We start from the raw sequence: 27,705 nt of genomic DNA, 5'->3' as shown, positions 1-27,705 counted from the left end.
CTAGATATCTTTTGAAAGAGCTACACCATCCAGTGACATCTGGAATGCCATAGGTTTCCCATGTCCATTAGATGCTGAACCCCCAGTGATTTGAATGCTCTTTGCCACTTACCGTATTTTTCGCTCTATAGGACGCACTTTTTCCCCTCCAAAAATTAAGGGGAAATGTGTGTGCGTCCTATAGAGCGAATGCAGGCTGTGCGGCTAAGCCCAAAGCCAGAATGGAGGCGGAGCGCTTCGGAGCGCTCCGTCTCGCTGTTCTAGCTTGGGGATGGCTGTGCAAAGCCTCCGCAGGGCAGCGGGGTGCCTGCACCCCGCTGCCCTGTTGAGGCTCCAGAGGCTGCCCCTGAAGCCTTTGGAGCGCAGCAGGAACTTGTGCTGCTCTCCAAAGGTTTCATGGATCTTTGAAGCTGGCGGTGGGGGAAAACAGCGCTTTCCCCCACCGCCAGCCCCACAACTTGGGGGGCAGCGGGAAGGTGACCTGGTCTTTGAGGCTGGCAGTGGGCTTCGGGTTGCCTTCACTCCCACTGCGCTCCGGAGGCTTTGGGTGAATGCACCTTGAACGCACCTTGTTTTAGAGGACCGGTGAATCCTATAGAGCAAAAAATACAGTAATTTTCAAGTGTACAGTATGCATAGCTACAAAATGTAGCAAATTGTGAGTGCATTCACATGGCTGACCTGTTAAGCCAATGCATTTGCAACCTTCAGGCATCGGCCTACAACTGCTTTGCTCTTCCCTCCATGCAGTTGGTGAAACTAGCCTGGAAGCCACAGTTTCCCATTAAGTCTAAGACAGGAAACTAAGGTTAATGGCCTCCAAGCCATGATCTGAAAGCTGTTGTTTAAAGTTGGCTTCCCGGTCGTGGTTTATGTAGAAGATATTAACCATAGTTTCAAATTAAGACAAAGCAGGATGCTATGGTTAAGTGTACCTTTCTAGCTGGTTTGCTTGCTCACACAAATAAAGGAGCAAAGCAGTAGGGATTGGGGCTGCATATAGGTACAGTTTATTGCAGATATGATTGCACAAACATGGCCTGTGGTCAAAACTGAACAGGTTTATGGGATAAAATCCTTTGTAATGTTTCTTGCAGCAGCTCCATGGCGTTTGGGCACAAGATGTTTTGGATGGAACCTGTGTGGCTGTAAATAACAAATACAGGTTGATGGCATTTGGATGCACAAAGTAAGTTGCATGTCTTCGTGTGGAATCTGAAAGGAATGAACTTGGTATCTCCTGTAGCCTATCTACTCTTAAATAAAGCTGTACTTACAGTTTCTGGATCCCTGGTTAAGAGGTGTCCTAGAAAATGTTGTACTCTTCTTTAAAGTAAAGTACAAAATATGTTATATCTTGGGGAAACTATATCTTGAGACACATTCATGAAATGAAGCACTTAGGAAATTGCATGCCATACTGGAGAAATACTGAGCTTTCTGTTGTTTGCTATAGATAATCTTGCCGCCATAAGTAAATGCTTAACATTCTTTGCAAAGTTCAGAATGTCTAAATATGTAAAAATATCAGATCTGGAAAATATTTCCCTTTTTAGTGCTGGCAATAGCTTCCTGTTTTTACCTGTTCCGTAAGCTTCTTGCAGCCAATGGCAAGCCGGCCAGCATTGTGGAAGGCGGTTCCTGCTCTGCACTGCGCCAGTTTAGCACGGTGCATGAGAGCCAACTGAGCGGGTGGCGGGGATCCATGGGCTGGTTAAATGACCCCCATGGGCTGCTTGTGGCCCATGGGCCTTAGGTTGCCAACCCCTGGTTTACCAGGTTGTCAAATACACAGGTTGGACCTAGTGGTTTGCTTATTAGGGTTAGCAACCTATTGAAACCATGTTTTAAAGATACAAGATGCTCGGCAGTTGTGGCACTAGCACTTCCCTTTGTAGCTTGGGAGGTGATTATATAGAGATACTACTGAAGGCGATGGAAATGGCAAAGCAGTGTGAGAAATGCCTAGTGAATGAGTTGGTAAGAGCAGGCAGATGTAAACACTTCCCTGAAGAATAAACAGGATTTTGAAATGCGAAGGTCGACTATTGTTACACGCTGTTTCACTTGATTTATAAATATTGAGAAACCCAAAATAAATATACATACACTTAGTACACAGCCTTAAAATATCTTTCATTGCCTTTAGACCTGATTAGTGGGGCAAAACTGCATAGCAATTCATTCCTTCTAATCTATTCACCAACTCCGTCTGAGAGGCTGTGGAAGTTCTCAAGGCTTTTCTTTTCCATTGAGCTTTCGGGTTAACCGTTTTATAGAATTGTTTTGTTTAATTCTGGCTCTTGGGGTGTATCAGTTTTAAGGTGCTACTGCTTTCTTTTGTATTTGGTTATTGCAGTTTAGTCACAGAGTTCAATACAGTTGACTCCCAAGTAATTCTACGTAGGATTGCAATTTCTGTTTAGAGTCTAACGCTGCGCACAAACTAACACAATGGATTTATTTTAAAATACTTACTTTCCTGGAAAATGTATTTTCCATGAAAAATACAGATTTCTAAATGCTGAAAAACTGCTCTTTTCCAGTGGTTCAGTGCAAGTTTATACAATTGATCATTCTACGGGGGCCATGCAGCTGTCTCATAAACTGGAGTTAACACCAAAACAATATCCTGGTAAGTCTGATCATGCCAGGATGTATTCGGAATGTTAGTTTGTTTTTTAATATAGCCCATTGTTGGCCAGACTTGGCCCTCCAGCTGTTTTGGGACTACAACGCCCATCATCCCTATCTAACGGGACCAGGGGTCAGGCCAGGAGTCAGGGATGATGGGAAATGTAGTCCCCAAACAGCTGGAGGACCAAGTTTGGCGATCCCTGACATAGCCCATTCTGATTCAATGTAGCAAGTCAGTCATTTGGCAAATGATGGCAAGTGGCAATAAGCCCACCTAGCAGTTCGAAAGCACGTCAAAGTGAAAGTAGATAAATAGATACTGCTCCAGCGGGAAGGTAAACAGCATTTCCGTGCGCTGCTCTGGTTCGCCAGAAGCGGCTTAGTCATGCTGGCCACATGACCCGGAAGCTGTCTGCGGATAAACGCCGGCTCCCTCGGCCTATAGAGCGAGATGGGCGCCACAACCCCAGAGTCATCTGCGACTGGACCTAAAGGTCAGGGGTACCTTAACCTTTACCTTTAAAGGCAGCACTATATTTAAGTATGGGTTACTGGTAATTTTTAACCCATAGACAACCATGCTTTCTCTATTCCAATCACTTCTGAATTACTCCTTGTTAAAAACCTGCATCATCATCATCATCATCATAATTTATTATTTATACCCCGCCCATCTGGCTGGGTTTCCCCAGCCACTCTGGGCGGCTTCCAAAAGAATATTAAAATACTGTGATACATCAAACATTAAAAGCTTCCCTAAACAGGGCTGCCTTCAGATGTCTTCTAAAAGTCTGGTAGTTGTTTTTCTCTTTGACATCTGGTGGGAGGGCGTTCCACAGGGCGGATGCCACTACTGAGAAGGCCCTCTGCCTGGTTCCCTGTAACTTGGCTTCTCACAGTGAGGGAACCGCCAGAAGGCCCTCGGTGCTGGACCTCAGTGTCCGGGTAGAAGGATGGGGGTGGAGACGCTCCTTCAGGTCTACTGGACCGAGGCCGTTTAGGGCTTTAAAGGTCAGCACCAACACTTTGAATTGTGCTCGGAAACGTACTGGGAGCCAATGTAGGTCTTTCAAGACCGGTGTTATATGGTCTCGGCGGCCGCTCCCAGTCACCAGTCTGGCTGCTGCATTCTGGATTAGTTGTAGTTTCCAGGTCACCTTCAAAGGTAGCCCCACGTAGAGCGCATTGCAGTAGTCCAAGCGGGAGATAACCAGAGCGTGCACCACTCTGGCGAGGCAGTCCGCGGGCAGATAGGGTCTCAGCCTACGTACCAGATGGAGCTGGTACACAGCTGCCCTGGACACGGATTTAACCTGTGCCTCCATGGACAGCTGTGAGTCCAAAATGACTCCCAGGCTGTGCACCTGGTCCTTCAGGGGCACAGTTACCCCATTCAGGACCAGGGAATCCTCCACACCTGCCCGCCTCCTGTCCCCCAGAAACAGTACTTCTGTCTTGTCAGGATTCAATCTCAGTCTGTTTGCCGCCATCCATCCTCCAACTGCCTCCAGACACTCACACAGGACCGTCACCGCCTTCACTGGTTCTGATTTGAAAGAGAGGTAGAGCTGGGTATCATCCGCATACTGATGAACACCCAGCCCAAACCCCCTGATGATCTCTCCCAGCGGCTGCATGTAGATGTTGAAAAGCATGGGGGAGAGGACAGAACCCTGAGGCACCCCACAAGTGAGAGCCCAGGGGTCTGAACACTCATCCCCCACCACCACTTTCTGAACACGGCCCAGGAGGAAGGAGCGGAACCACTGTATGACAGTGCCCCCAGCTCCCAGCCCCTCAAGACGGTCCAGAAGGATGTTATGGTCGATGGTATCAAACGCCGCTGAGAGATCCAGCAGAACTAGGAAACAGCTCTCACCTTTGTCCCTAGCCCACCGGAGATCATCAACCAGTGCGACCAAGGCAGTTTCAGTCCCATGATGAGGCCTGAATCCCGACTGGAAGGGATCCAAATGGTCCGCTTCTTCCAGGCGTGCCGGGAGTTGTTCAGCAACCACTCGCTCAATCACCTTGCCCAAGAATGGAAGATTTGAGACTGGGCGATAGTTGGCCATCGTGGCCGCATCTAAAGATGTTTTTTTAAGAAGTGGTTTAATAACCGCCTCTTTCAGCGGGTCTGGAAATTTTTAAAAGAACTCTGCGCCCCTCCGGATCCCCCTGGGTCGCAGCAGCAGTGACAGCAACCATCCCTGTGAGGCCTGTCAGGCCCCGCCCTGGGCCAGGTGGTGAGTGGCAGGAAGGAGCAGGGCCCTCAGACACTCACACAGGAGAGTCCTGTGTCTCTAGTTGTCTATACATTGCTGTTGAAAACCAGTGGAACATTGGTCTTTGCCTTAAAATACTGATGCTTACAATCTTGCCATAGAATTCTATAGAATCTCCCAGTTCTAGATTAGTAGTTCTGCAGGCTACTATTTCTACTATTTATACAGCACAGGCACATAGAATTTGTGTTTTGGTGATTAAAATCACCAGTGTAGCTACTTAGCACCAGTGTGTTTAGACCAAGCGTGTCATGTAAAGTTGGAGGTCTCATTTTGCTGTCTCATGTGCCTGGGCGACTGCTGTAAATTTCTGGCTGCAAAATTGACTTACTAACCTGAAAGGAATTGTGGCAGGGATCCAAAAAGCGAAGAGCCTGTGCGTGTCCTGTAAGAACGGGAATATGAAAGGCATGCATCTGCCACTCATCTTCTGAGTCCTCATACTGTTAGGGATTGGGAGGGCGATGGAGCTCTCTATGCGATTCGACTGGATTGTGCCTTTTGAGTATCAATAATTTACCATAAATAGCGTTCTAAAAAATGATTAAAGAGTAAGTGCATAGCTTTCCATGATCTTACATTGTGGATTTTTCTGCTTTTCAATAGACATTTGGAATAAAACCGGAGCTGTTAAACTAATCAGATGGTCTCCCGATAGTTGTGTTGTTATGGTGACTTGGGAATGTGGAGGCCTCTCCTTATGGAGTGTATTTGGTGCCCAGCTGATCTGTACTCTAGGAGGAGACTTTGCGTAAGTATCTTTTAAGCAATGTTGTAACTGAGGAAGCTTAGGAAAAATGGCCCGATGCATCTCCTGTTTAGCATTTTATTTATTGTTCTGTATTTTGTGCAACACTTCCATGACCACAGTCGTGTTGTTTCTAGTGGCTCAACAAACCATTTAAAATAGATTTTTGAATGGACCAGTAAAATGCTCATTACACTATATTGGGCTGCATTTGTTTTTATCAGAACAATCAGACACTTAAAAATATTATTAATGTTTTGGAATCAGACTTTGTCTCAGGCCACAAAAGCTTATTCTTTCTGAATCACATTACATTTCCCATAGATTCTTTTCTTACATCCTGTGTGTCTATCTGCCACCCCTCCTCTCATTTAATTTACCCAATTTTAACCTCATCAGCACCTTCTTTTTAACTGATTGGAGCTTCTGAAAATGATCAGGTGTTTCCCACCTATAGTTGGAAAGTGTAGGTCTTGTAGGTTTCTGTGCTTTTTCTGCTTTCTGTGTTTTTACTGGGATGTACTTAGGGTTGCAGAAGTGCTCCCTGGTCGTCTGCATGCCCATTGCAATGACTAGAAAGCTGAATTTGGCATGTTGTAGTTATATTGTTTAAATATCAAAGAAAATGTTTGTAATTTGCTAAGGATCACTAGAATTGGGAGAGGGAAATTTTGATATTCTGAAAATAGAATAGGAGGTATGTACTTTCTCAAAGACAGGGCCTTTCCTTCAGTTTAATATATCTGGGTACAGAAAAAATCCCTTCTTAACATGCATGCCACTTTAAAAAGCCTCGTTTGAATCTGTTTTGTTTTTATTTTAAGTAATCGGTCTGATGGTACCAAAAAAGACCCTCTGAAGATCAGCTCTATGGTAAGCACTGTTTGAGCATCTATCTGTGTCACATGCATGTGGCATGGTCAAATTTCATTTTAAGCACATCCCATATAAACCTACCTAGATTTAACCCATTGTATTCGACTAGCACTTTTTCTTGCTGTTTCAGTTTAGCAGTTTTCAGGATTATTTTTGCCACCCAGTTTAATCAAGGAATTGCATTCAACTCCATTGAGGCTTCCCCAAAATTATTTCTCTCTGGGTGAATCTTTCAGCTGTTGTCCCACTTGGCACCACCTTGCATTTCCTCTAGCAAAAGTAGCAGCAAACGTGGTCATATAGTATCTAGTGCAGGCATAGGCAAACTCCGGCCCTCCAGATTTTTTGGGACTACAATTCCCATCATCCCTAGCTAACAGGACCAGTGGTCAGGGATGATGGGAATTGTAGTCCCAAACATCTGGAGGGCCGGAGTTTGCCTATGCCTGTTCTAGTGTGTGATCATGATGGGCAAGGCAAGTGCTATATAATATGGTTGGCGGGCTAACTTTTGTGCAGTGGTCTCATCTGCCATTTCTGCTGGCATGACGAAAGCTTGTATGGGAAGCTTGGCCACGGGAAGGGGTCGGGAGGAGACCAGACAGTAACAAATGGGAAAGCATAAGGAACAGCAGAAGAAAGGGATTGTTGAGAAGGAGGAAGGCAACAAACCCGTACTTTTGGACAGCCTTAAAATAGACCCCTGAATTATTGCATGGAAATTGCTACAAAATGTTTTCCCCTCCAGTATTTTCCCCCCAGCAGTTTTAAATAATTGATCGCTTTTATTTATTTATTTCAGAGTTGGGGAGCAGAAGGCTATCATCTATGGGTGATTGATGCAAATAGCTCTGGGATGGAGAGAGAGGGCAAAAATGAATCCCAGCATTTTGGTATCTTACAGTTTCAGTTCATCAAGAGTGCACTCACAGTTAACCCTTGCATAGTAAGTATGCATAAATCTTCTTGTTAATGTATTATACTTCTAAGTAACTTTTCGTGCATTTTTGGCCAAGATTATTCTTGTTTTGACTACAGAACAAAAGTTTCCCCTGTTTCCCCTAGTAACACTACTATGCAAGAGTCACTCTTTCAAAAATGAAAGTGATTCCATTTTAAAACAATTTTATTTAGTAACTTAATCCATTTTAATTGTATTTTTATTGATTTCTCTTACTGTTCATTGTTTGCTGACTTGAAGCATTTATTCCTATATTCATAGAGCAACCAGGAGCAGGTCCTCCTTCAGGGAGAAGATCGCTTGTACTTGAACTGTGGCGATGCAATACAATCTCAGAATCCTAGAAATTCTGCAACACACTCTGAACATAAAGCTGTCAGAGAAAGAGGCCATTTTTCAGATGGGAGCTTAGATTCTCAGGGTTTAAGCACTTTATTAGGGCATAGACATTGGCATGTTGTACAGGTAAGGTGCCTTGTTGGCATTGTTACTGTTTTCTTCGTCTCGTCATTTATTTATTTATTATATGCTTGTTGCAATGCAATAGGAGAGGATCAGGTGAAAACTAATGACTTTCCAAGATGAAAACATGAGCCGTTTAGCTGTGTTGGAATTTGAGCCTAAGTCTAGTATATCAAAATCCAACGTCCTGTCCAGTGGTATCTATTGTTCTTTCAGAACAAAGAATCCTGATAATGATAAGTCTTATTTTCACAGTACCTTCCTAATTAAAAATGATTTTATGGCACTGGAAGAAAAATAAACTGCTAATCTTGTACATATAAATTGTCTTGCCTTGGTCTTGAATGGTACCTCCATGTGGCCATTGTTTCCAAAGCAAATTGCAATTAAGTTTTGCATTTGAGCCATGTAGGATTTTACAAGGTGAAAACTGAAAATAGCTGAAAGAAAAGCATGCTAAATGGTAGCAATTTTTTATTATGATTGTTAATTCTTTTTCCTCCTTCTCTTTTTAAGATACACAATACTTACTTAGAGATCAATTGGCCTATAAGGGTGAGTTGTTTTAAAATATTTATTTTGCAACTTTGGATTATATATAAATGCAAAGATTAAATTTAAAGGAATGATATAGCATGAGGAAATTTACATTAGCTGTCGTTATAGAGGTGGGGGTAAAGAAGGCAAGTAGTGAACCAGTGTCTCATTGTTCCTATTAAGGCTCTAACAAAGTTTTATTTCTTTCCTTCCTTCCTGTGAACAGTTTTCAGCTATTGATAAGATGGGGCAGAATGTAGCTGTAGTTGGCAAGTTTGGTTTTGCACATTACTCTTTGCTTTCCAAAAAATGGAAACTGTTTGGAAACATTACCCAGGTGAGTAGTGGGTTTTTTAATCTATGTGAAGAAATGCAACTGTTAGAAAAATGCTTTCCTAAATTCAAATGATTTTGAATAATTAGATTTTGTGAAATGTGAGGCATTCGGCATAATTTTGAACAGGGGTGTTGTGGGAAGTAAAGTGAGGAGGGAAAGAAACTTGAGCTCCTTGCAGAAGAAGGTGGGATATAAATGCAATAAATAAAATAAAATTTATGTTTCGAGGGAAAGAGGGTATGCCTACCAAGAAACAGAGCTTTCCTATAGTGATTCCTAAAGGATCCAAACAGCAGAGCTGTTTGCAGGAGCACAAAACAGTTGCCTGTTACAGTAGTGGTGGTGTTTTTATCTAGCAAAGAGGGGAGCTGTCAGAATAGATTTAGACTTCTCGCTGATAATATGTGATGCAAAAAGAAGATGCAGGCAGTTCATAGGGCCAAGATGCCTCTCAACTTGCTCTTGCTGTAACCTTAAATCAGCAGACAGTTCTGATGGAGTTCAGTTTGGAAGAGAGGTGCAGAGATGACTAAGGCAGGCACAGGGTGATCGCCTCTCCACTGGGGGCCAAAGCAAATGTGCACATGTTTACCAAAACCAGTCTTGTCTCTTTTGTCTATAAAGTAGGGATGTAGAGGTTTAACTTTGTATACTAAGTGGAGTGCTTAAGAAAAGCAGAAGTAAAACTCTTCCTCGCCCCCGCCGCCTTGCTTACAATATTCTTCTGCTTTAAGCTCCTCCTCAGCTCAGTATGGATACCAGAAATGAGCTGGCGAGAATAAAACTGCTCAAAGCAGCAGGATGCAATCACATAAGGAGGGGGAGGTCTTTGCTCCCTGTTTTTCTGTGTTCTGTTAATTCCCCACCACGACTTTCAAGCCAGATGAACATACCTGGTTTGACTCTTAACCAGGCAGCAGCATCACACATTCCACATACTGTGGATGGAGTGGAATGCTGCCTGGTCATTGGTAGAGTTCATACTCTGTATGCTAAAGGCCTCAGGTTCAGTCTGCAGCATCTGCAGTCAGAAGGATCTTATAGCAGTTGATGCGAAAGAGACCCTGGAGAGCTGCTGCCTTTCAGAGTAAACAATACTAGGCCAAATGGACAAAAAGTCTGATTAAACACAAGGCAATTTTTTTCTGTACGTGTTGCTACTTCTCTTTTTTTTATGTGAGCCATGTCCACACCGAACAACAACAGTATGTAGGATGCTGAAACAGTAAAGTGCTTAGTTGAGCCTTTGTGAACCTGATATTTATTGCTTCATAGTTTACAAATTATGTTCCTGTTGCAAACACAAGTTTACAAATGCATTTAGCGTTTATGGATAAACGGGGAATGAAAGTTGTTGTTTTTAAGAAATGTTGTTTAATGCTTGCTTTTTTTTAACTTTAAGGAACAAAACATGACTGTGACTGGTGGCTTAGCCTGGTGGAATGATTTTGTTGTTATTGCATGTTATAACTTAAGTGACCGCCAAGAAGAGGTAAGGCATGGGTTTTTTTAATTGACAATTTGCTAGTTGTTGTGCTTAATGCTACTGTCAGTCAGGGAAGGATGGTTTCATTACATCTACCAGTAGAATTCACTTAAGCTCTGAAAACTTAATTCCTGAAAATCGTATTATTTTTTACTTTTCTAAGGAAACTTTTCCTTTTAACTTCATGGTTCTTAAGTTTGTACTGAAAGTTTGTACTCTGAGTTACCTGTGCCATGTGCTTCTTACCTGGCCTGCCCCACCACTAATAGTAGAAGAATGGAGGTGGGGGATTAGTAATGGGTGCTTAGGGGGACATTTGCAGTCACCCCCCCCCCGAAATGCCAATTCATAATAACGAGGCCATGGATTCTGTTGATGAATCTGTAGATCAAGAGCAGACTGCTTAACAAATTTCTCTTGCGGGTGGGTCTTGAGTATTCGTAAATTCATTTTCTGCTTGGACTCATTATCCAATTCATAATAGTGGGGTGCTTTTTTTCTATATTTCAGCTAAGGGTGTATTTGCGAACAGCCAATCTGGACAACGCGTTTGCCCATATCACCAAAGTGCAGGCAGAAACATTATTACTCAGTGTCTTTCGGGACATAGTAATTTTGTTTAGAGCAGACTGTTCTATTTGCCTTTATAGTATTAAAAGAAAACCTAATGGGTAAGTATATTATGTAAACAGTTATTTATAACCTTTCCCCCCATTGTTGCTTTTAGTTTGTGTTTGTGTGTAAGAGAAGGAGAGGGGTGGGCGGGTTAAAATTTAGTAACCCTTCCTGGAACATCTTGAAAAGCAGGCAGCTTTTTACAAGCTCAGTTGTATACTGTAGTTAGCACTGAGACAAAGAATATTTGTGTCCGTTTCTGTCATCATGCCCCATTCACCCGTGCAACTCCCTCAAGGATCAGATCCCAGGGAAGCAGACTTTAAATGTGACATCTCATTTCCCCTTAGCATTAGCACCAAGAAAATTCACATGCCAAGCTAAAATTTTGTGTAGTTGCTACGTTTATAGCCTATTGTGGAGTTGTGGTTTGAGTGATAATTAAGCCACGAGGCTCATTGGGGTGACCTTGAGCCAGTCTCTCTCTCTCTCAGCCTAAACTGCCACACAGGTTTGATGTGAGAATAAAACAAAAAGCCACATGTGCAGCCTTAAACTCCTTGAAAAAAAGGTGGGGCATGAATGTAGTAAATAAGACTCTCCTCAATTTTATTTGCTGCTTGAATAAGACCCGGGGTGGAATTCAAGGCCTGCTCACACAGTGGGGTTTCTCCCCTACTGCTTTCCGGAAATCTGTCCTGGGTTTTTCCTGAAACCTCCAGAGCAGATTTAGGGGGTGTTAGCAGGGGAGAAGTTCAGTAGATCTCATTCCATGCACACAACTGCTTAGTTGAATCCTGCCCATAGGGAACAGTTACCTAAAATATTTATAGATAGCATTGTTAATCATAGGAGCCTTTTTCATTATCTGATTAACAAACAGATGAATTAAGATATTGGAGGATCTCTGCAACAGTGATAGGGAACCTCAGGCCTGGAGGCCAAATGTGGCTTTCAGGACTTTCCCCCCCAAATCACACACACCTATCCCCAGGCTGCACCCCTCATTGACCCTGCTCCATTTCCTACGGAAGTGCCTTTGCCTAGTTGGAACATGCCCTTGAACTGTAATAATCCCTCTTACCTGGGTGGAGGGGGAGCAAACGCATAAACCTCAGACTTTTGCACAGGTGGGATGTATTCAAAGGTAGTCTCTGGCCTCACCCACTGTTGCTTCCAGGTCCACCCACCACAAGCAACGTGGCTCTTGGAAGGTTGCCCCTGGTGGAAGGTGGCTCTCAGTTCCCTATCCTGATCTTTAAGTTCAGCAGATGGCAGAAATTATTATTCTGTACGGCTAGGAGCGTTGTCACCATTTTTGCCTTTGCCTTTCAGTCCCAATCCTACTACCAGTATTCAGGTTCTTCAGGAGGTTTCTATGTCACGATATATCCCTCACCCTTTCCTTGTTGTGTCTGTTACTTTAACATCCGTGAGAACAGAGACCGGCATCAGCTTGAAAATGCCACAGCAGGTATGTACAGGTACAGTTTTTGAGGACTGCAGGGGAAATATACACTAACCCTGCTGTGTAAACTGCGACAGGTTGAGGGCTGTTTCATCAGTGAGACAACTCTTGGTACAATGTTTAAGACATCGTTGGAAACTAAACAAACTGTCCAGAGAGATGCTTGAATTTTATTTACTACAGCAGCATGTGATTTCATGACCTTTAAGAAAAATTTCAGCACCTGTCATTCTATGATTCTAAAGCCTACCACTCAGTAAATCTGCCAAGGGGTATTTAAGTGCTGTAGGTAGGGAAATGCCTTGATCTGGGTGGGGAAGTGCTACCATTTCTGGGTAGAATCAGGCACAGCCCTCCCTGAAGGCTATGTTAGCCTTGTGGAAGCATGAGTGGTGATGGCATCCAGGGGTGTGTTACCAGCTCAGGTTGGTACACTAGTTGTGACCCTGCATAAGCAAAAGGCAGGTACTAGTGACATCCATGAGACATAAGCACAATTGCTTTTGGAGATGACTTGGAATCTTGCTTGTTAGGGTGGATGATCAGAGCTTTTTACACTGTTTCTGTACCAGTTTAACTGGGCCCAATTTGAATGGCTGCTTTTAATCTTTAAAACATTGAACTGTTTGGGAGGCACGGTGTGTGTTCAGCGTCTCCCAAATGCCAAACGCTGGGCTAGCAAAGCTGCTTCTACGGGAATTTGGCTGTGCAGTTGTGTTCCCCACAGAATCAAAGGCCAGTTAGGAAGTGGCCAATAGGCACCTGAAAAGAGGGGGGGGGCTGTTTCTTCTGATTTGGGGAGCTAACATTGGCCCCTTCAATTAGACTGGAATCTGCAGAGCATAGCGATGGCAGAGACCCTTGCACTGCACTTCTCCAGCTGGCTTTGGGGCACTTGGGGGGCACTGCACAAGGGACTTTGACAGGTGGGCAGAAGAACCCACTTGTCTGTCACTTGTTGGTGTAATGTCAGAGTTGGCCCATGGGGTGGAAACAAATAAGGACCTGGCCCACTGGGCCAAAAAGCCCCCCCCCCCCCAACCACTGAGAGAGATTGTCAGAAGCGATGGGTGTCACCCAGGGGCTGATGACACTCAGCTCTGTTTTCACTTTTCATCTAATCCAGGTGAGCTAGTGAGGTCCTTCATGTCTGTGATCAGTGGTGGACTGGATGAGGATGAATAAACAAGTCTACATTAAGATTCTTTTATGATTATTGTGGCGTTAACCCATTCACATTTCAGGATAAAAGGGATAGATTCTGTACAGGTGAAGGAAGTAATAGAGCTTTATCTTTTTTAAGGCCTGTGAAGCAGAGAGCATCATGTTAAACTTAGCAGGACAGTTAATTATGGTGCAGAGGGATCGATCTGGTCCACAGATAAGAGAGAAGGAGAGTAATCCCAACCAAAGGAAACTTGTGAGTTAACCTATGAGAATATCTTTTTCTAAAACAGTATAAAGAATATGCATTGTGAATGTGTAGCAGTGGTTTATAACACAGCATGAACCGTGTAGTTAAACCACCTAAGACTCTCTGTGAATGGATAACTCTGACTTTTGTATGTACTTGATTTCCAAACCATCTTTAAAAATTGCTTTGTGCACAGATTCTCACTGTAAACTGTTTCATTTTTCGTTTTTAAATAGCACATGCCTGCCTACCACAGCTACTTAGGGAGACTGACTCTGATTAATGTATATACAGTCACACATTCCTTTGTCACAAAACATAAATAATTGTGTGAAACACTCTGGTCTCTTTGCCAATGGAGGAAAAAGGGGGACTAAAATGAGCCTCTGGAATTCCTAGCACATTGGACATTAGTTTTGTAGTACTTTACCAAACCGTGTTTTCACCTCTGTATACTTATAGCCATGTTATGTTACTATTGAAGATTAACAAGGTGAATAATGGAGAATGCTACCTTTCCAAGTTAGAACTGTGCTCTTGCTTGCTTTTTAAAAATAAAATAATACTATTAAGGGGTAATAAGAGAAATGTAAAAACTGTTGAGTTAAGGAGAGATCTGGGTGAACTAGTAATCTAATATTTACACATATTCACTACAAGATAGAAAACGAGGCTGGGAAAGGAATGGCTCACACCAGATTTTTAGAATAAACTTGTATGAAAAGGTAAAAAGAAAGTAGTTTTTAAAGGAATTGTGCTTTTGTTTTTAGCTGCCATTTTGTGCTCCAGTTGTTCTTGCCCAGTCTGTTGAAAATGTTTGGACTACATGCCGTTCTAACAAACAGAAACGACACTTACTGGAGGCTCTGTGGCTCAGCTGCGGTGGCTCAGGTATGAAAGTCTGGCTTCCTTTGTTTCCCAGGGACCACCGCAAACCGCATTCCTTTCTTTCAAGACGGATCATGTTGCCTTTCCATATTAACATATACCCCTTGGCCGTCCTGTTTGAAGATGCCTTGGTTCTTGGTGCTGTGAATGACACTGTGCTCTATGACTGTTTATACACTCACAGCAGCGCCGCGGAACATTTAGAGGTTCTCTTCCCTTTCTGTATTGTCGAGAGAACATCTCAGATCTACCTCCATCACATTTTACGCCAGCTTTTGGTGAGGAACCTGGGCGAACAAGCCTTGCTTTTGGCTCACTCCTGCGCCACGTTACCGTACTTTCCTCACGTGCTCGAACTGATGCTGCACGAAGTGCTGGAAGAAGAAGCTACCTCGCGGGATCCCATTCCCGACCCTCTGCTTCCCACTGTGGCTAAATTCATCACAGAGTTCCCCCTCTTCCTGCAGACAGTTGTTCATTGTGCTAGGAAGACAGAATATGCCCTGTGGAATTATCTCTTTGCTGCTGTCGGGAACCCGAAAGACTTGTTTGAAGAGTGTTTGATGGCCCAGGACTTAGACACAGCTGCTTCTTACCTTATTATTCTACAGGTAAATGCATTCATTCGTTTTATTCCAAAGGGAGATGCTGCGAGCATGCTGCACAAAAGCGATGGGCCATTTTACTTGTTGTTGTTGTATGCGTTATATCCATTTAAGTTCTATTCAGAGTATGGACCCATTGCAATGAATGGAAGTAAGTCACGCCCATTTCAGAGGGTCTACTCACGGGTATGACTAGAGTTGAATTCAACAGAAACAACTAAAACAAAGCTTTCTGAGTTGGGAGGGGGAGGACTATGAAATGAGTGGTATTTTTTTTAAGGGAACAAACATGATTAATAGCTCCCATGCATTCCTCAACTATGGAAGTTCCCATATGGAGGCATTGATCCTTACAGTAGTTGCCTCCAGGCCATCCTACTGACTCTTCTGTGATAGGCCTGGGAGTGTTTAAATGGTGCTGTGGTGATTTAGATTCCCTGATAATAATTTTTATTAGTTTTCAATTACAATCCAATAATAGCCTCATTATAACAAAAACAATTTATAATTCCATTACTAATACCAATCATTCAAATAGTGAATTATATAATTTAGGTGGCCCCCTCGCTTGCTAGAATTGATGGTTTGATTACAGTGGTGCCCCGCAAGACGAATGCCTCGCAAGACGGAAGACCCGCAAGACGAAAGGGTTTTCCGTTTTCAGAGGTGCTTCGCAGGACGAATTTCTCTATGGGCTTGCTTCGCAAGACGAAAATGTCTTGCGATTTTTGAGGGGGTTTTTCGCTCCCCAACCCCTTTTTCTAAAGCGCTAAGCTGCTAATAGCCTTTTAGCAGCTAATCCGCTAATCCCTTAAGCCTTTAATAGCCGTTAATAGCCCTTAAACTGCTAATAGCGCTAATCCGCTAATGGGCTTGCTTCGCAAGACGAAAAAACCGCAAGACGAAGAGACTCGCGGAACGGATTCTTTTCGTCTTGCGAGGCACCACTGTATTTCTTTATTTCTGCATTCCAAAATCTTAATTTCAATTACATTTGGGTCACAATAATAATCCCTTATACAACAACTGCAATATTAGTAACTTCTATTTGTGTTGACACATTAAATGATTTCTAAAACTACAAGTGAGACACTCAAGCTATATCCTTGTTCTTCCTGTGTCACAATTATTCTGTCCTTGGTGTTTCTTCCTGTCCTTGTAAAATTAGATTTCCACGGTGAATGGAGGACATATGGTCCAAAGTGCATTTCCATCCACAATCCTCATTTCTTTAAAAAAGATTTCTTCCACAGGAGCTATTTCTTGAACCTTGTAAGAGAAATAATATACGAACTCTCACATCAGTGGCTCCCATCTAAAAGTGTTTTGTGTTGCCTCTAGAACATGGAAGTTCCAGCAGTTAGCAGGCAGCATGCAACTTTGCTATTCAATACCGCCTTGGAGCAGGGAAAGTGGGATCTCTGTCGTCACATGATCAGATTTCTGAAAGCCATTGGCTCTGGGGAGTCAGAGACACCTCCTCCTACACCAACAACTCAGGTTTGTTAGATGAACACGATAGATCTGTCATATATGTTACTGGGTAATTATCAAAGAGTAATTTAATATATACTTAATAGCAGAAAGAATGTGCTCCCTGTGACACTGAAGGGTATCATCTGTTCAATCTACAGCTGTACAGGGACACAGGTGGCGCTGTGGTCTAAACCACTGAGCCTCTTGGGCTTGCTGATCATAAGGTTGGGAGTTTGAATCCCCGCAATGGGGTGAGCTCCTGTTGCTCTGTCCCAACTCCTGGCAACCTAGCAGTTCGAAAGCACGCCAGTGCAAGTAGATAAATAGGTACCACTGTGGCAGGAAGGTAAACGGCGTTTCCGTGCGCTCTGGCTTCCGTCACGGTGTCCCGCTGCACCAGTTGCGGTTTAGTCATACTGGCCACATGAATTGGAAAGCTGTCTGCGGACAAACGCCGGCTTCCTTGGCCTGAAAGCGAGATGAGCACCGCAACCCCATAGTCGCCTTTGACTGGATTTAACCATCCAAGGGTCCTTTACCTCCTTTTACCTTTACAGCTGTATAAGAGAACAAACCATATTATTTTAATATTGGCAAGTTACATTAAAATGAAATAAGGAAGTAATAACTTTATATGGCTTATGTAGTTGTTGATCAAGAGATAATCAATAAATATTGTAAATTCTGATTTTTTTTAAAAAGATGTGTCTTCTCTTAGCTCTCAGGCCATGCCTCCTGTCCCACCCTGCTGTTGTATAATATTTTTCTTTATGCTTTCTTCCATGTAGGAACCTAGTTCAAGTGGTGGCTTTGAATTCTTCAGAAATCGCAGCATTAGTTTGTCCCAATCTGGAGAAAGCCTTCCTCCTGGCAAGTTTAACTTGCAGAAAACCTTGAGCATGCCCTCTGGTCCATCCGGCAAAAGGTAATGTGATACCAGAGGCTATAATCCTCATGATGGTAGAACGGAATGTACAAGGTCTCTTCCTAGTCTCTTGAGAACCTAAGAAGTCCATGCTGGATCAAGCTCATGGGCCTCCTAGTATCCTATTCTCACAGTGAGAATAGTAGTCCAACATGGTCCTTGGAAGACATGGCATAGATCAGCAAAGAAGTACCGTGGAAACTAATCTCAAATTAACTGGGTTTTAGTCATGTGTCCTGATATTCTCTCCATAGGTGGAGTAAAGACAGCGACTGTGCCGAGAATATGTACATTGATATGATGTTATGGCGACACGCCCGGCGCCTCCTGGAAGAAATCAGGCTTAAGGACCTTGGTTGCTTTGCTGCCCAGCTGGGCTTTGAGCTGATAGGCTGGTTGTGTAAGGAGCGCACCAGAGCTGCCCGTGTAGAGGATTTTGTAACAGCTTTGAAGAAACTGCACCACGACTTTCTCTGGCCGTTTCCAATTATTCCAGTTTGTTCCATAAATTCTCCTCTCAAGAATGGAAAGTACAGGACAGGTACTGTGTCCTCAGTGTGTTTTTTGTTTCCACAACTAGGAAGTAAAAGCAGCTTCTAGGCCTGACCAAAATCTGGAAGGAACAGAAGTGCAATTGCCTAGAGCTTCCTTATTCCTTCGTATTCCCAAGTTGGTTGTATTTGTGCTAAATCAAAAGTTGACCTCACTATGCAGAGAGAGTTTCAGAGATCGGTTTGCATACAAGTTAGGTAAAGGTAAAGGGACCCCTGACCATTAGGTCCAGTCGTGGCTGACACTGGGGTTGCAGCGCTCATCTCACTTTACTGGCCGAGGGAGCCGGCGTACAGCTTCCGGGTCATGTGGCCAGCATGAATAAGCCGCTTCTGGCGAACCAGAGCAGCGCACAGAAATGCCGTTTACCTTCCCACCAGAGTGGTACCTATTTATCTACTTGCACTTTGACGTGCTTTTGAACTGCTAGGTTGGCAGGAGCTGGGACCGAGCAACGGGAGCTCACTGGATTCGAACCGCCGACCTTCTGATCAGCAAGTCCTAGGCTCTGTGGTTTAACCCACAGCGCCACAATAGGCAATTTTAATTGTTTTAATTGTTTTGGTGTACACACACACACGTAACCTGGCTTAGATTCAAAGTCCTATAGTATCAATTAAAAATGAAATCTTGACACGTGTTCATTGGCTATCAGGAGCCATCGTTTATTAATGTGCTTTCTTTTCCAGTAATAGGTGAACAACTCTTAAAATCCCAGTCTGCCGACAGCTTTCTGAACATGGAAGTGGACAGTGGCATTCCAAACGTGCCACGAAGTCACAGCTGGCTCGGTGCCATCAGTTCCTCTCAAAGAGAGATGGATGCAGCATCTTCCCATGGTCCTCACATGCAGGAGGCATTTCTCTCCCCTTTGTTAAATAAAGGTACGTGAGTTCTTCATCCCCACAGTCGGCTTCCTTTGAGAATGCATTTAAGTTTCACATTTTCTCGAGGGAAAGGGGAGCAAGGAATACTTTGCACATCTCGTGTCTTCCTTTTGCTTTCTAGTCTTTCTCTGGAATTCTTAAAGAACAGAAGGAAATGGATTAAGCAAAAACAGTGCTGGTAATAATGGATGCATCTAGGCTTAGAAATGCTTAGAGCATGACTGCCATAGTGTGCCGTGGAGAATTTCAGGGCATATTGTAGAATGTTCACTCATTTCACTTGGGGTATTAAACACAGTCTGTGTGAACTCTGAGCACACTTTTAAAACCTATTCAGTATTACGGGTGGAAATCAGCTGTGGTTGGCAAGCTTTATTTCAGAGAAGTTGTCTTAATTACTGATCTTATTGAAGGGAAAGCCAAGGCTTCCCCTTAACAGTTTGGAAACCACAGATCTCAAGGTTGCCATTCTGTTGGGTTCGCTATACAGACATGATCAGTACTGTACTAATTTTCTAAGTTCCGCATTAAAATGAAAGTGCTTCAACAGGTGATGAATGTAGCATTGGTTCAGCAACAGACCTGACGGAAACAAGCTCTATCGTGGACGGAGACTGGACGATGGTGGATGAGAACTTCTCAACACTGAGTTTAACACAATCCGAGCTGGAACATATCTCTTTGGAGCTGGCCAGTAAAGGGCCACATAAATCACAGGTTCAGCTGCGGTAAGTTAGGTTGGAATTTGTAGTAAAGGGGTGAGGAGTATTTGCTATGTCTCCTTGAAGCCAGTCTTAGCAGGTTGGGGTTAAAGAGCACAGCAGTCTTGCAGTGGTGTTAAAAAGTTTATTTTGCCTTACCCAGTTTGCTTCAACCTTTTGCTCTTCCGTAGGTATTTGCTTCATATTTTTATGGAAGCAGGATGTCTGGACTGGTGCGTTATTATAGGCCTTATTCTCCGGGAATCTTCAATAATCAGTCAAGTTTTTAGCCTAATGCAATCTTCAGAGGTTGATGGAGAGATGTTGCAGAACATAAAGATGGGATTGCAGGCAGTAGATAGATGGGCCTCTACAGACTGGTAAGTTTCATGAGCCTTATCCCCTCCCATTGTCTGCCAAATAAATCCCCATGCAGTTCAACATAGCATTGAAGTACACTGGTGATTAAAGGATGAATTTTTAATGTTGGACCTGTCTCAACCAGGAACTGTTCAGTGACCTCAATAATAGGCATGATATAAACGGCATGATATTAAAAACTAAACAGTAGTGTGAAAACAGGTTGTATCTATCCATAGAACAAGCAGGGTATGCATGTACCGTATTTTTCGCTCTATAGGACGCACTGGACCATAGGACGCACCGGACCATAGGAGGGGGAGAACAGGAAAAAAAATTCTCTCCCTCTCTGCTCAGCACCCCTTCAGAGAAGCGGCAGGAGAAACGGAACCCCTTCCATTTCTCCTTCTGCTTGGCTGAAGGGGCGCTGCGCAGCTCTCCCTCTCTGCTGAAGCCAGGAGAGTCTTGCTCTCCCGGCTTCAGCAAAAGGAACCCGAAGCCTTCGGAGTGCAGCGCGAGTTCCCACTGTGCTCCAAAGGCTTCAGGCGGCTATCCCTGAAGCCTGGAGAGCGAGAGGGGTCGGTGCGCACCGACCCCTCTTGCTCTCCAGGCTTCAGCGAAAGCAACGCGAAGCCTCTGGAGCACGGAGGGAGCGCTCCCTCTGCGCTTCGGAGGCTTTGCATTGCTATCGCTGAAGCCAAGGAGCCTGCATTCGCTCCATAGGACGCACACACATTTCCCCTTAATTTTTGGAAGGGAAAAAGTGTGTCCTATAGAGCGAAAAATATGGTATATCTCAAATCACAGTGACTTGGGATATGGTGGGAGCACCTTCAGGGTAATAAGGGAAACTTGGGACACCATATGAGTAAATACAGGCTTTTACTGTTAAAAGTCTTTCCGCAGCCATTAATTTATGAGCAAAATGTTTTGAGTACGTTTAGTGCGAGGTACATCATGTTCTGAGCTTTAATGACCAGGAGAAGGTCAAAGCCCAAATTAGGAGTTTTAAGATAATTAACTGGAACGACCTTTCTCTTTTATGTTCTTTAGCCTTGGGTACAAGCCATTTTTAACCGTCCTCAAGCCCCAGCTCCAGAAACTGAGCGAGATAGCAGAGGAACAAGTGCAGCAGGAGGCCTTTCAGCCCGCAAACCTCTCGAGAGCAGCAGAACAAGCCAGCCCGAGGGCAGAAGAAAACAGAAGTTCAGCTGGCCACAGTGCCAGTCCTCAAACTGACCCTGGCAGTAGCACCATGACGCGGCACGATGAGGACATGATTGGAGAGGAGGAAGAGGAGGACCCACTCCCAGAAGGCAGTTATGACTGCACTGTGTCCTAACACTGCCTGAAAACTTTTGGCTGATCATATGAATAAGAGCACAGCATCATAGTAATGGCATTTAAGAACATTGCTTTTGGGGGGGAAAGTAATCAAAGCCTTCAACAGTTAAACTTTTCTTTTTTTTTTAATGCTTTTTTGGTGTGTTTTTTTAAAAATGCATTAACTAGAGAACCTTCTTAAATCTGTGAAAACTTCCTAGTAAGCAGTCTTGGCTCTTTCATCTATAAACTTGGCTATGTGGAAAGCAAGAATATCGTATTTGTAGTTTTCATACCAAGATAATTTTATTTTGGAGATCTTGGTTTTTTCCGCCCTGCCCCCCCCTCTTGTCCTCAAATATTTTCCTGTTGTTTTGGATAACTGATCATGCAGAAGGACATATATATCAGTGCACAAGTTGAGTTCCTTTGGGATGCAAGAAGAATGCAGCCTAATATCCGGAGGTTTTAAATTAAACTGGTCCCCTCTGGAAAACGAGACAATATTTAAGAGGAGTGTGTGTCTATAATGTTCAGCTTGCCTGGTTTTTGAACCCAAACTTTTAAAAAATCAACAATGAAGCTAACTAGGATAACAACTTCGTATGTTCTGCTTAGCTTGATTGCCGGAAACGATGGCTTGATGGAGCTAGGCTCTGTCTGTTTTATAGATTATGCTGTTTGATATCACTAGACTTTTTATATTAAATAATTGTAAAATACATTGTATGTTTTGTGAATATTCCTGTATATTCTGTTGATGCTTCTGGTGCTTGTATTGCAGTGAAGGGGAGCCGAGCCCTCTCTGTCTTGCATGCTTTGACCTTTAATTCCAGGAAAATTGAAGCATAGTTGCACTTCCATCAGGATGCAACAAGACCTTCACCGAACTCTTCCACGGCAGTAGAAACAGTTGCTAGGGACATCGTTTTGTTTCCGGACCTATTCGGATGTATCCTAAGCAGATTTTAAACAAATAACGGAAGGTTCTTATTTATTTCACTTGTACATTTTCTCTCTCAAGACTAGTTTTATGTAAATAGAACCACCTTATTGCTCTTAAGGCTGGCTAGTGACAATGTACAGTGTATATACTTAAACTACCACCTTGCAAATATTTTATAATGCATATACTTGTAACTAATTGCAAATGTTTATTTTAACTTTCATACAACAATGTTAAGAGAAGCTGGCTGCAGCAGAGGCTCATGGTTGCTTTGAGGTACTTATTTTTCCCCCTTATCTGCTGCCCCCAATATGTATAATATTAAATACCTGTAACAGTATTAAAATTTAGGCATTGGTTGGTTTCTACTGTGCAATTGGGGTTACAGGGGAAAAAAGAGAAATGCAACACTTCTACTTTTTATACAAAAACTAACACTTATTTTTATAATGTGGGGTATAATGAATACTGATATGGACCAAAACCATTTTATTATGCAGAAGCATCACTGTCTGCCACAACCTCAGTTTGTTCATACATTTCTCTATATGAATTCTGAACTGGTAATGTGTTCTGAACATTCAGAAGGAGCATAGAAATACAGATTATAACTTTGTATATTTTTCCAGGGGACAAGGTCAAATTGTCTTTTAATGGATAAATGTAACTAGACAAGTTTTATTACTGTTGCTTAGACTTTGCCATTAGTACTGGTACATGTGCAATAACTTTCAAATAAATGACGAAGGGTGGAAATGAGGTAACAATCCATACTTCTTGTTAGTTTGACATGCTGCATTGTGTAACATTAAGGGAATAAGCATCTGCTTTTATTTTTTCCAGGTAGAAATATTTAATCTGTTTATGTCACTAAAGCCTCTTGCATTAAGAGGCATGCTGATGAGTACTGTGCCAACCCATCCCCTCCAGGGTTTCACCTTTAATTTACCTTTAATTTTGCTCAACGCTTCGCCCAGGTTTCTGTTTGCTCCCTGCTGTTTATACCACTGACCTCAAGACTAGCGTGTCTTGGCAAGGTCATGCTACTAGAATCCTGTGTAATGACTTATGCTAATGCAAGGCGTCTTTTCCCTTCTCCTTCCCCTGAAACTGGGAAGAAAACCTAAGAACAAATCTACTGGCTATACCCACCCTTGACAGCACCTAAACAGATTAGACCAGAAAACAAAACCTTTTCATAAAATCAATTTATTTAGCATTGGTTATCTTTTACATACATTCCATTCTCTGAGCTCTTGTGTGTTTCTTCCAACATCTGTAACCAGGGCCTGGTTCTCAAACAGAAGACAAAGGCAAGCATATATGTACCGCTTTAGGCAGCAGGTGAGGGGCTCATAGATAGATTGCTTCCTTTAAAGAAAAGAAAAGAGAGGATTCTTGCGTGGAAGATTAGCACAGCTGGAAAAAGGCAAAGCTAGGACCAATCTCCCTGGCAGGCACCCTCTCCAAAGAGGAGTGTTTCTGGGGCGGTAGAATACAACAGTCCTATGAGCTCCATAAATGCAGTCTGAAGTGGTACACCCAAGCACACATTTAACAACTCATCAGCTATATTGTAATGTATATGACAAAAACCAGGCCCATAGTTAGGCTAGCAAGGAGCAATAACTGCAGGATTTTTGTTCCACACACACTCAATTTATCCTTGAGAACTTTTAAGCTGAAGAATGCCATACTGGGGATTTCAGTGCAATGCTAGAACAAGGGAAGACAAGATAGAATGATCAACAAGAAAATTCATGTGCTGAACAGTTAAGTACTTTTTTAAAAAAGGCAGGAGTTCACAAAAAAGGCATCCCACTATTTCATTCTGCTACTTAATAAAATATACAACCTGAGTTAGGCAAAGTTTTTCTTTCAAGGAACAAAATAGTTATTACTTGCCCTGATGTTCCTAAGCATGCTCTGAGACATGTAGGTATTTTTCATTACTCCATATTTACATCATGCAGAGTCATTTTCAAACCATTATGTAAGTTTTGAGGCACAATGTAAATCAGTTGGGGGGAAGGCTTGGTGAGTTCTGAATTTCTCCAATCTTGGTTTATTGGAGAACACACACTATGTGCAAAAGGTGCACTGAGATTTTAAACGCATGTTGCAAAAGCAGTACATTAAGATGCAGTACATTAAGATCCGCAAGAGATTTAGGACAGATAAACACTATACTTCCGCGAGTAGTTTTTTTTTATGAATGGAAAATACTACATGCAAAACCAGTTTTTAGTGCAAAGAGTTTGTGCACTTTTTAATGTAACATATTAATGCAGGTTTGTAGCTACAACAATTAAGACAGTAATAATATAGGCAATTTGTTGGACTTTGCTTGAAATATTTGAGTTCTAAGTACAAAGCAGTGCTGTTACTTAGGACCAGCTGATGCATTCCACTAAACATTTCTCACAATAGAGCAGCCAAATATTTAGATTCCCCACCCCTTTGTAACGGGGAGTATAACACGCCTTGTGTTCTGATATCACGGGATTCTCAATTTCCTTCCAATCACCATTCAGCGATTTAAAATGGAGAGAGGAAAATGCAGCCCACAATGTCATGAGACAAGTTATACAAGAGGCTGCAGAGAGCAAAGGAGAAGCTAAATGCACAGCTGCTAGTTTCAGTGGCACGCAGGCATTAGGCTGGCGTTGACCTTCACGTTCAAATTATAATTATGCAACATTTTCCAAGACGTTAATAAGGTAATATTAACGCAATGCAGGATTACTGGCATTAAAAAAAATGAGGCAAATGGAAATGTTGAGAAGTCATCTGAATGGAAAAAATCAAAAAATATTTGGACAGTAAAGCTGAAGAACCAGGGATTTCAAATAGCATCCTGATCTAATTATTTTTACTGGGTGGTAGCTCACTTAAACGGAACTTACTTCACCGTAGAATTGCAGTAAGCTTGGTCTTGGCCTTTGCATATGGTTTTGTTCCTACCCCACCTGTGTGAAAGCTGCTACAGGTGCATGCTTTGTACGCTTTGAGATTTGGCATCTTGGCAGCAGCACCACAAACCTGAGTCTTGAGGAGTTCAAAGGGATAACATTGCCTTACAGCTTCCTACTATAGCTTAACTGGGAAATGGAAGTTTTCTGCCCACAGCACTGATTTTCTTCCCATACTCTCTAGAGCAGGCATCCCCAAACCCATACCTCCAGATGTTTTGGGACTACAACTCCCATCGTCCCTAGCTAACACGACCAGTGGTCAGGGATGATGGGGATTGTAGTCCCAAAACATCTGGAGGGCCAAGTTTGGGGACACCTGCTCTAGAGAATAAGAGCAGTATTTTATACAATTAAGTTCTCTGAACATTCTGTCATATGCCACTTTTACATGTCCTCCAGCAGAGAGACTGTCCAGCCTATGTTTTGATGAAAATATCATTTTTTCCCCTTCCTTCACTATGCATATGAAGCAGAAGAGGTAGGAAGGGGAAAGGGTTTTATATTGGTTGCCACTGGAAGTGCTTTCTATGATCTGACTAAAACCCTGCACCCAAAAAACTGTTTGATGGGACCTGAACCTTCTGTCCGAAGTTATTACTGTGTGGATCTGAAACAAATAATTTTCTTTTTTATATCACTTCATGTTTTGCTTATTTCACCTGCAAATGGCTTCTAATTTATGGCGGGCTGCTTTCAGCCTCCTCCTAGGCAAATTCTTCCCAACATGTTTCCTTTTGGAACATGTTTCCTTTCCCCCGATGCACTAAAATATTTGGGCTTTGGAAGCTGAAGTCATTAACAGCAAAATCCCAAACATGAATAGCATTAATGCTACACGTACCTATTCAAAAGCAAGTCCCATTGAGTTTGATAGAAACAGGGTAGAGCAATGTAATCTTAAGTGGAAGGAATTACAGATGAGCATACTGTGTTCAAAATCTCTCTGAACAGAGTTTCCTCATTGCAACATATTTTAAAGGAGCACATTTTAAGCACGTGCAACTTGGTTTCCTGCAAACTTCTAATAACACAGTGGAAATGTGTAGTTTCTACTAACTTGCAAGAAAGCAACTAAAGAATAGGAACTGACCATTGACAATTTTAGCAACTGCTGAATAGTTGGTATTGCCAAGAATGAAAACCCAACACACATATATGACATCTGCATACAAAAGGCGAAAGTGGCTAGCTCAGTGCTAAGAAGTCCAAAGAGACAATAGCACTGTGCGCTTGCATCCGATACAGCCTGGCCTTCATTCCACTTGATCCCCATAGAAAAGTGAGCGCATACTCAAACACACTGCAGTCGAGCATCAGTACAATGCCCCAAAAGGGACATACAGAAGTTTTTAGAAAGAAAAACTGTAAAATCAGAGCAGGCAAGAATTAGCAATCGCCAAGGTCTCTGTGGTTAAGAATTTAAAGAGCTTTGATTACAGACGGTGTTCTAAATGGGCATCAATATTTTGGAACTGTAACGATTACTGGCGCTTCTTTTATCTTCCATGATGTACAGTCTTAAAAGTCTCCAACCCAAAGCCTTACTTTAGCTGATTAAGAACACAACGAATCAAAATACTACTGGAAGGCAGAACTCGGGTTGTTTAAAGCCTGCGGAGTGTTTTACATTGTGCTTGGAATGCCTGCGCAAAGCCCCTTTTTATTGCAAGATGCCCAGGACGGCAACTCTAAAACCACTTCCTAAAAGGCAGCTTTCAAGTAGGTGATATTTTGCATAAAAACCACAAAGGTTTCCTTCTCTCTCCCCATGCCCCCACCCCCTTTTAGGTATTCAAGCTGCCATAGAAATACCTTTGTGGCTGAAGTATTTTACACAGTATTTTTTGTCAACAATACTCATCCTTCCCAACTCCTTATGAGCGAAAGCTGCATCCAATGCATGGGAAACAATTTACCTTTGTGTTATCTCTGGGTTAAAAGATAAATTGATCATAGGTGGAGACCCAGCCTGAGGTAAAAGTCCAGTTGGGAAATCTTTCAGCTAAGGCCTGCAACTGAGGAGAGTTGTGATCTTCTTCAAATAAATACTGCGAAACCACAGAAAGGGTGACCATTCCTTTAGTGGGCTCTTCAGAAGCCTGAAAAAACAGCCAAGGCAAAGCCAGATTAAGCAAAGATTTGATCACTGTCATGCTAAACATGATTTCTAGAAACTTCTAAGTCCCTTATTATCATTGCACAATTACTGTATTTTTCACTCTATAAGACGCACCGGACCAT

The 27,705-nt window shown here is 42.7% G+C and overlaps 2 protein-coding genes across 5 annotated transcripts in view; one reads left to right on the top strand and one right to left on the bottom strand.

Moving 5' to 3' along the window:
• RIC1 (RIC1 homolog, RAB6A GEF complex partner 1) overlaps nt 1–23,248 on the top strand; it is a 44,132-nt gene extending 20,884 nt beyond the window's left edge. Inside the window, exons 7-26 of one of the 2 annotated variants that reach the window (XM_083419442.1) lie at nt 1,098–1,189; nt 2,547–2,635; nt 5,529–5,673; nt 6,495–6,543; nt 7,349–7,492; nt 7,769–7,972; nt 8,486–8,524; nt 8,733–8,843; nt 10,246–10,335; nt 10,840–11,000; nt 12,280–12,418; nt 13,716–13,832; nt 14,597–15,325; nt 16,661–16,819; nt 17,584–17,720; nt 17,975–18,261; nt 18,962–19,156; nt 19,710–19,887; nt 20,052–20,240; nt 21,274–23,248. In XM_083419442.1, the coding sequence (XP_083275568.1) occupies nt 1,098–1,189; nt 2,547–2,635; nt 5,529–5,673; nt 6,495–6,543; nt 7,349–7,492; nt 7,769–7,972; nt 8,486–8,524; nt 8,733–8,843; nt 10,246–10,335; nt 10,840–11,000; nt 12,280–12,418; nt 13,716–13,832; nt 14,597–15,325; nt 16,661–16,819; nt 17,584–17,720; nt 17,975–18,261; nt 18,962–19,156; nt 19,710–19,887; nt 20,052–20,240; nt 21,274–21,562 (3,543 nt within the window). In that variant the 3' untranslated portion in view covers nt 21,563–23,248. The remainder of the gene's footprint in view (nt 1–1,097; nt 1,190–2,546; nt 2,636–5,528; nt 5,674–6,494; nt 6,544–7,348; nt 7,493–7,768; nt 7,973–8,485; nt 8,525–8,732; nt 8,844–10,245; nt 10,336–10,839; nt 11,001–12,279; nt 12,419–13,715; nt 13,833–14,596; nt 15,326–16,660; nt 16,820–17,583; nt 17,721–17,974; nt 18,262–18,961; nt 19,157–19,709; nt 19,888–20,051; nt 20,241–21,273) is intronic. The other variant, XM_083419443.1, reaches the window with a different exon arrangement.
• Nucleotides 23,249–23,682: 434 nt separating this feature from the next.
• The window catches only part of ERMP1 (endoplasmic reticulum metallopeptidase 1), a 46,713-nt gene continuing 42,690 nt past the window's right edge, over nt 23,683–27,705 (bottom strand). The window contains exons 15-16 of one of the 3 annotated variants that reach the window (XM_083419679.1): nt 27,381–27,563; nt 23,683–24,205 (exon numbers count right to left, since the gene is read on the bottom strand). In XM_083419679.1, the coding sequence (XP_083275805.1) occupies nt 27,399–27,563 (165 nt within the window). In that variant the 3' untranslated portion in view covers nt 23,683–24,205; nt 27,381–27,398. Of the gene's footprint in view, nt 27,564–27,705 lie in introns of all 3 variants that reach the window. The other 2 variants (XM_083419680.1, XM_083419678.1) reach the window with 2 other exon arrangements.

This window comes from Podarcis tiliguerta (assembly GCF_965153285.1).
Source record: "Podarcis tiliguerta genome assembly, chromosome: 17".
Lineage (NCBI taxonomy): Eukaryota > Metazoa > Chordata > Lepidosauria > Squamata > Lacertidae > Podarcis > Podarcis tiliguerta.
Note: the sequence above shows the minus strand (reverse complement) of the source record. Positions and strands in the feature narration are given on the sequence as shown.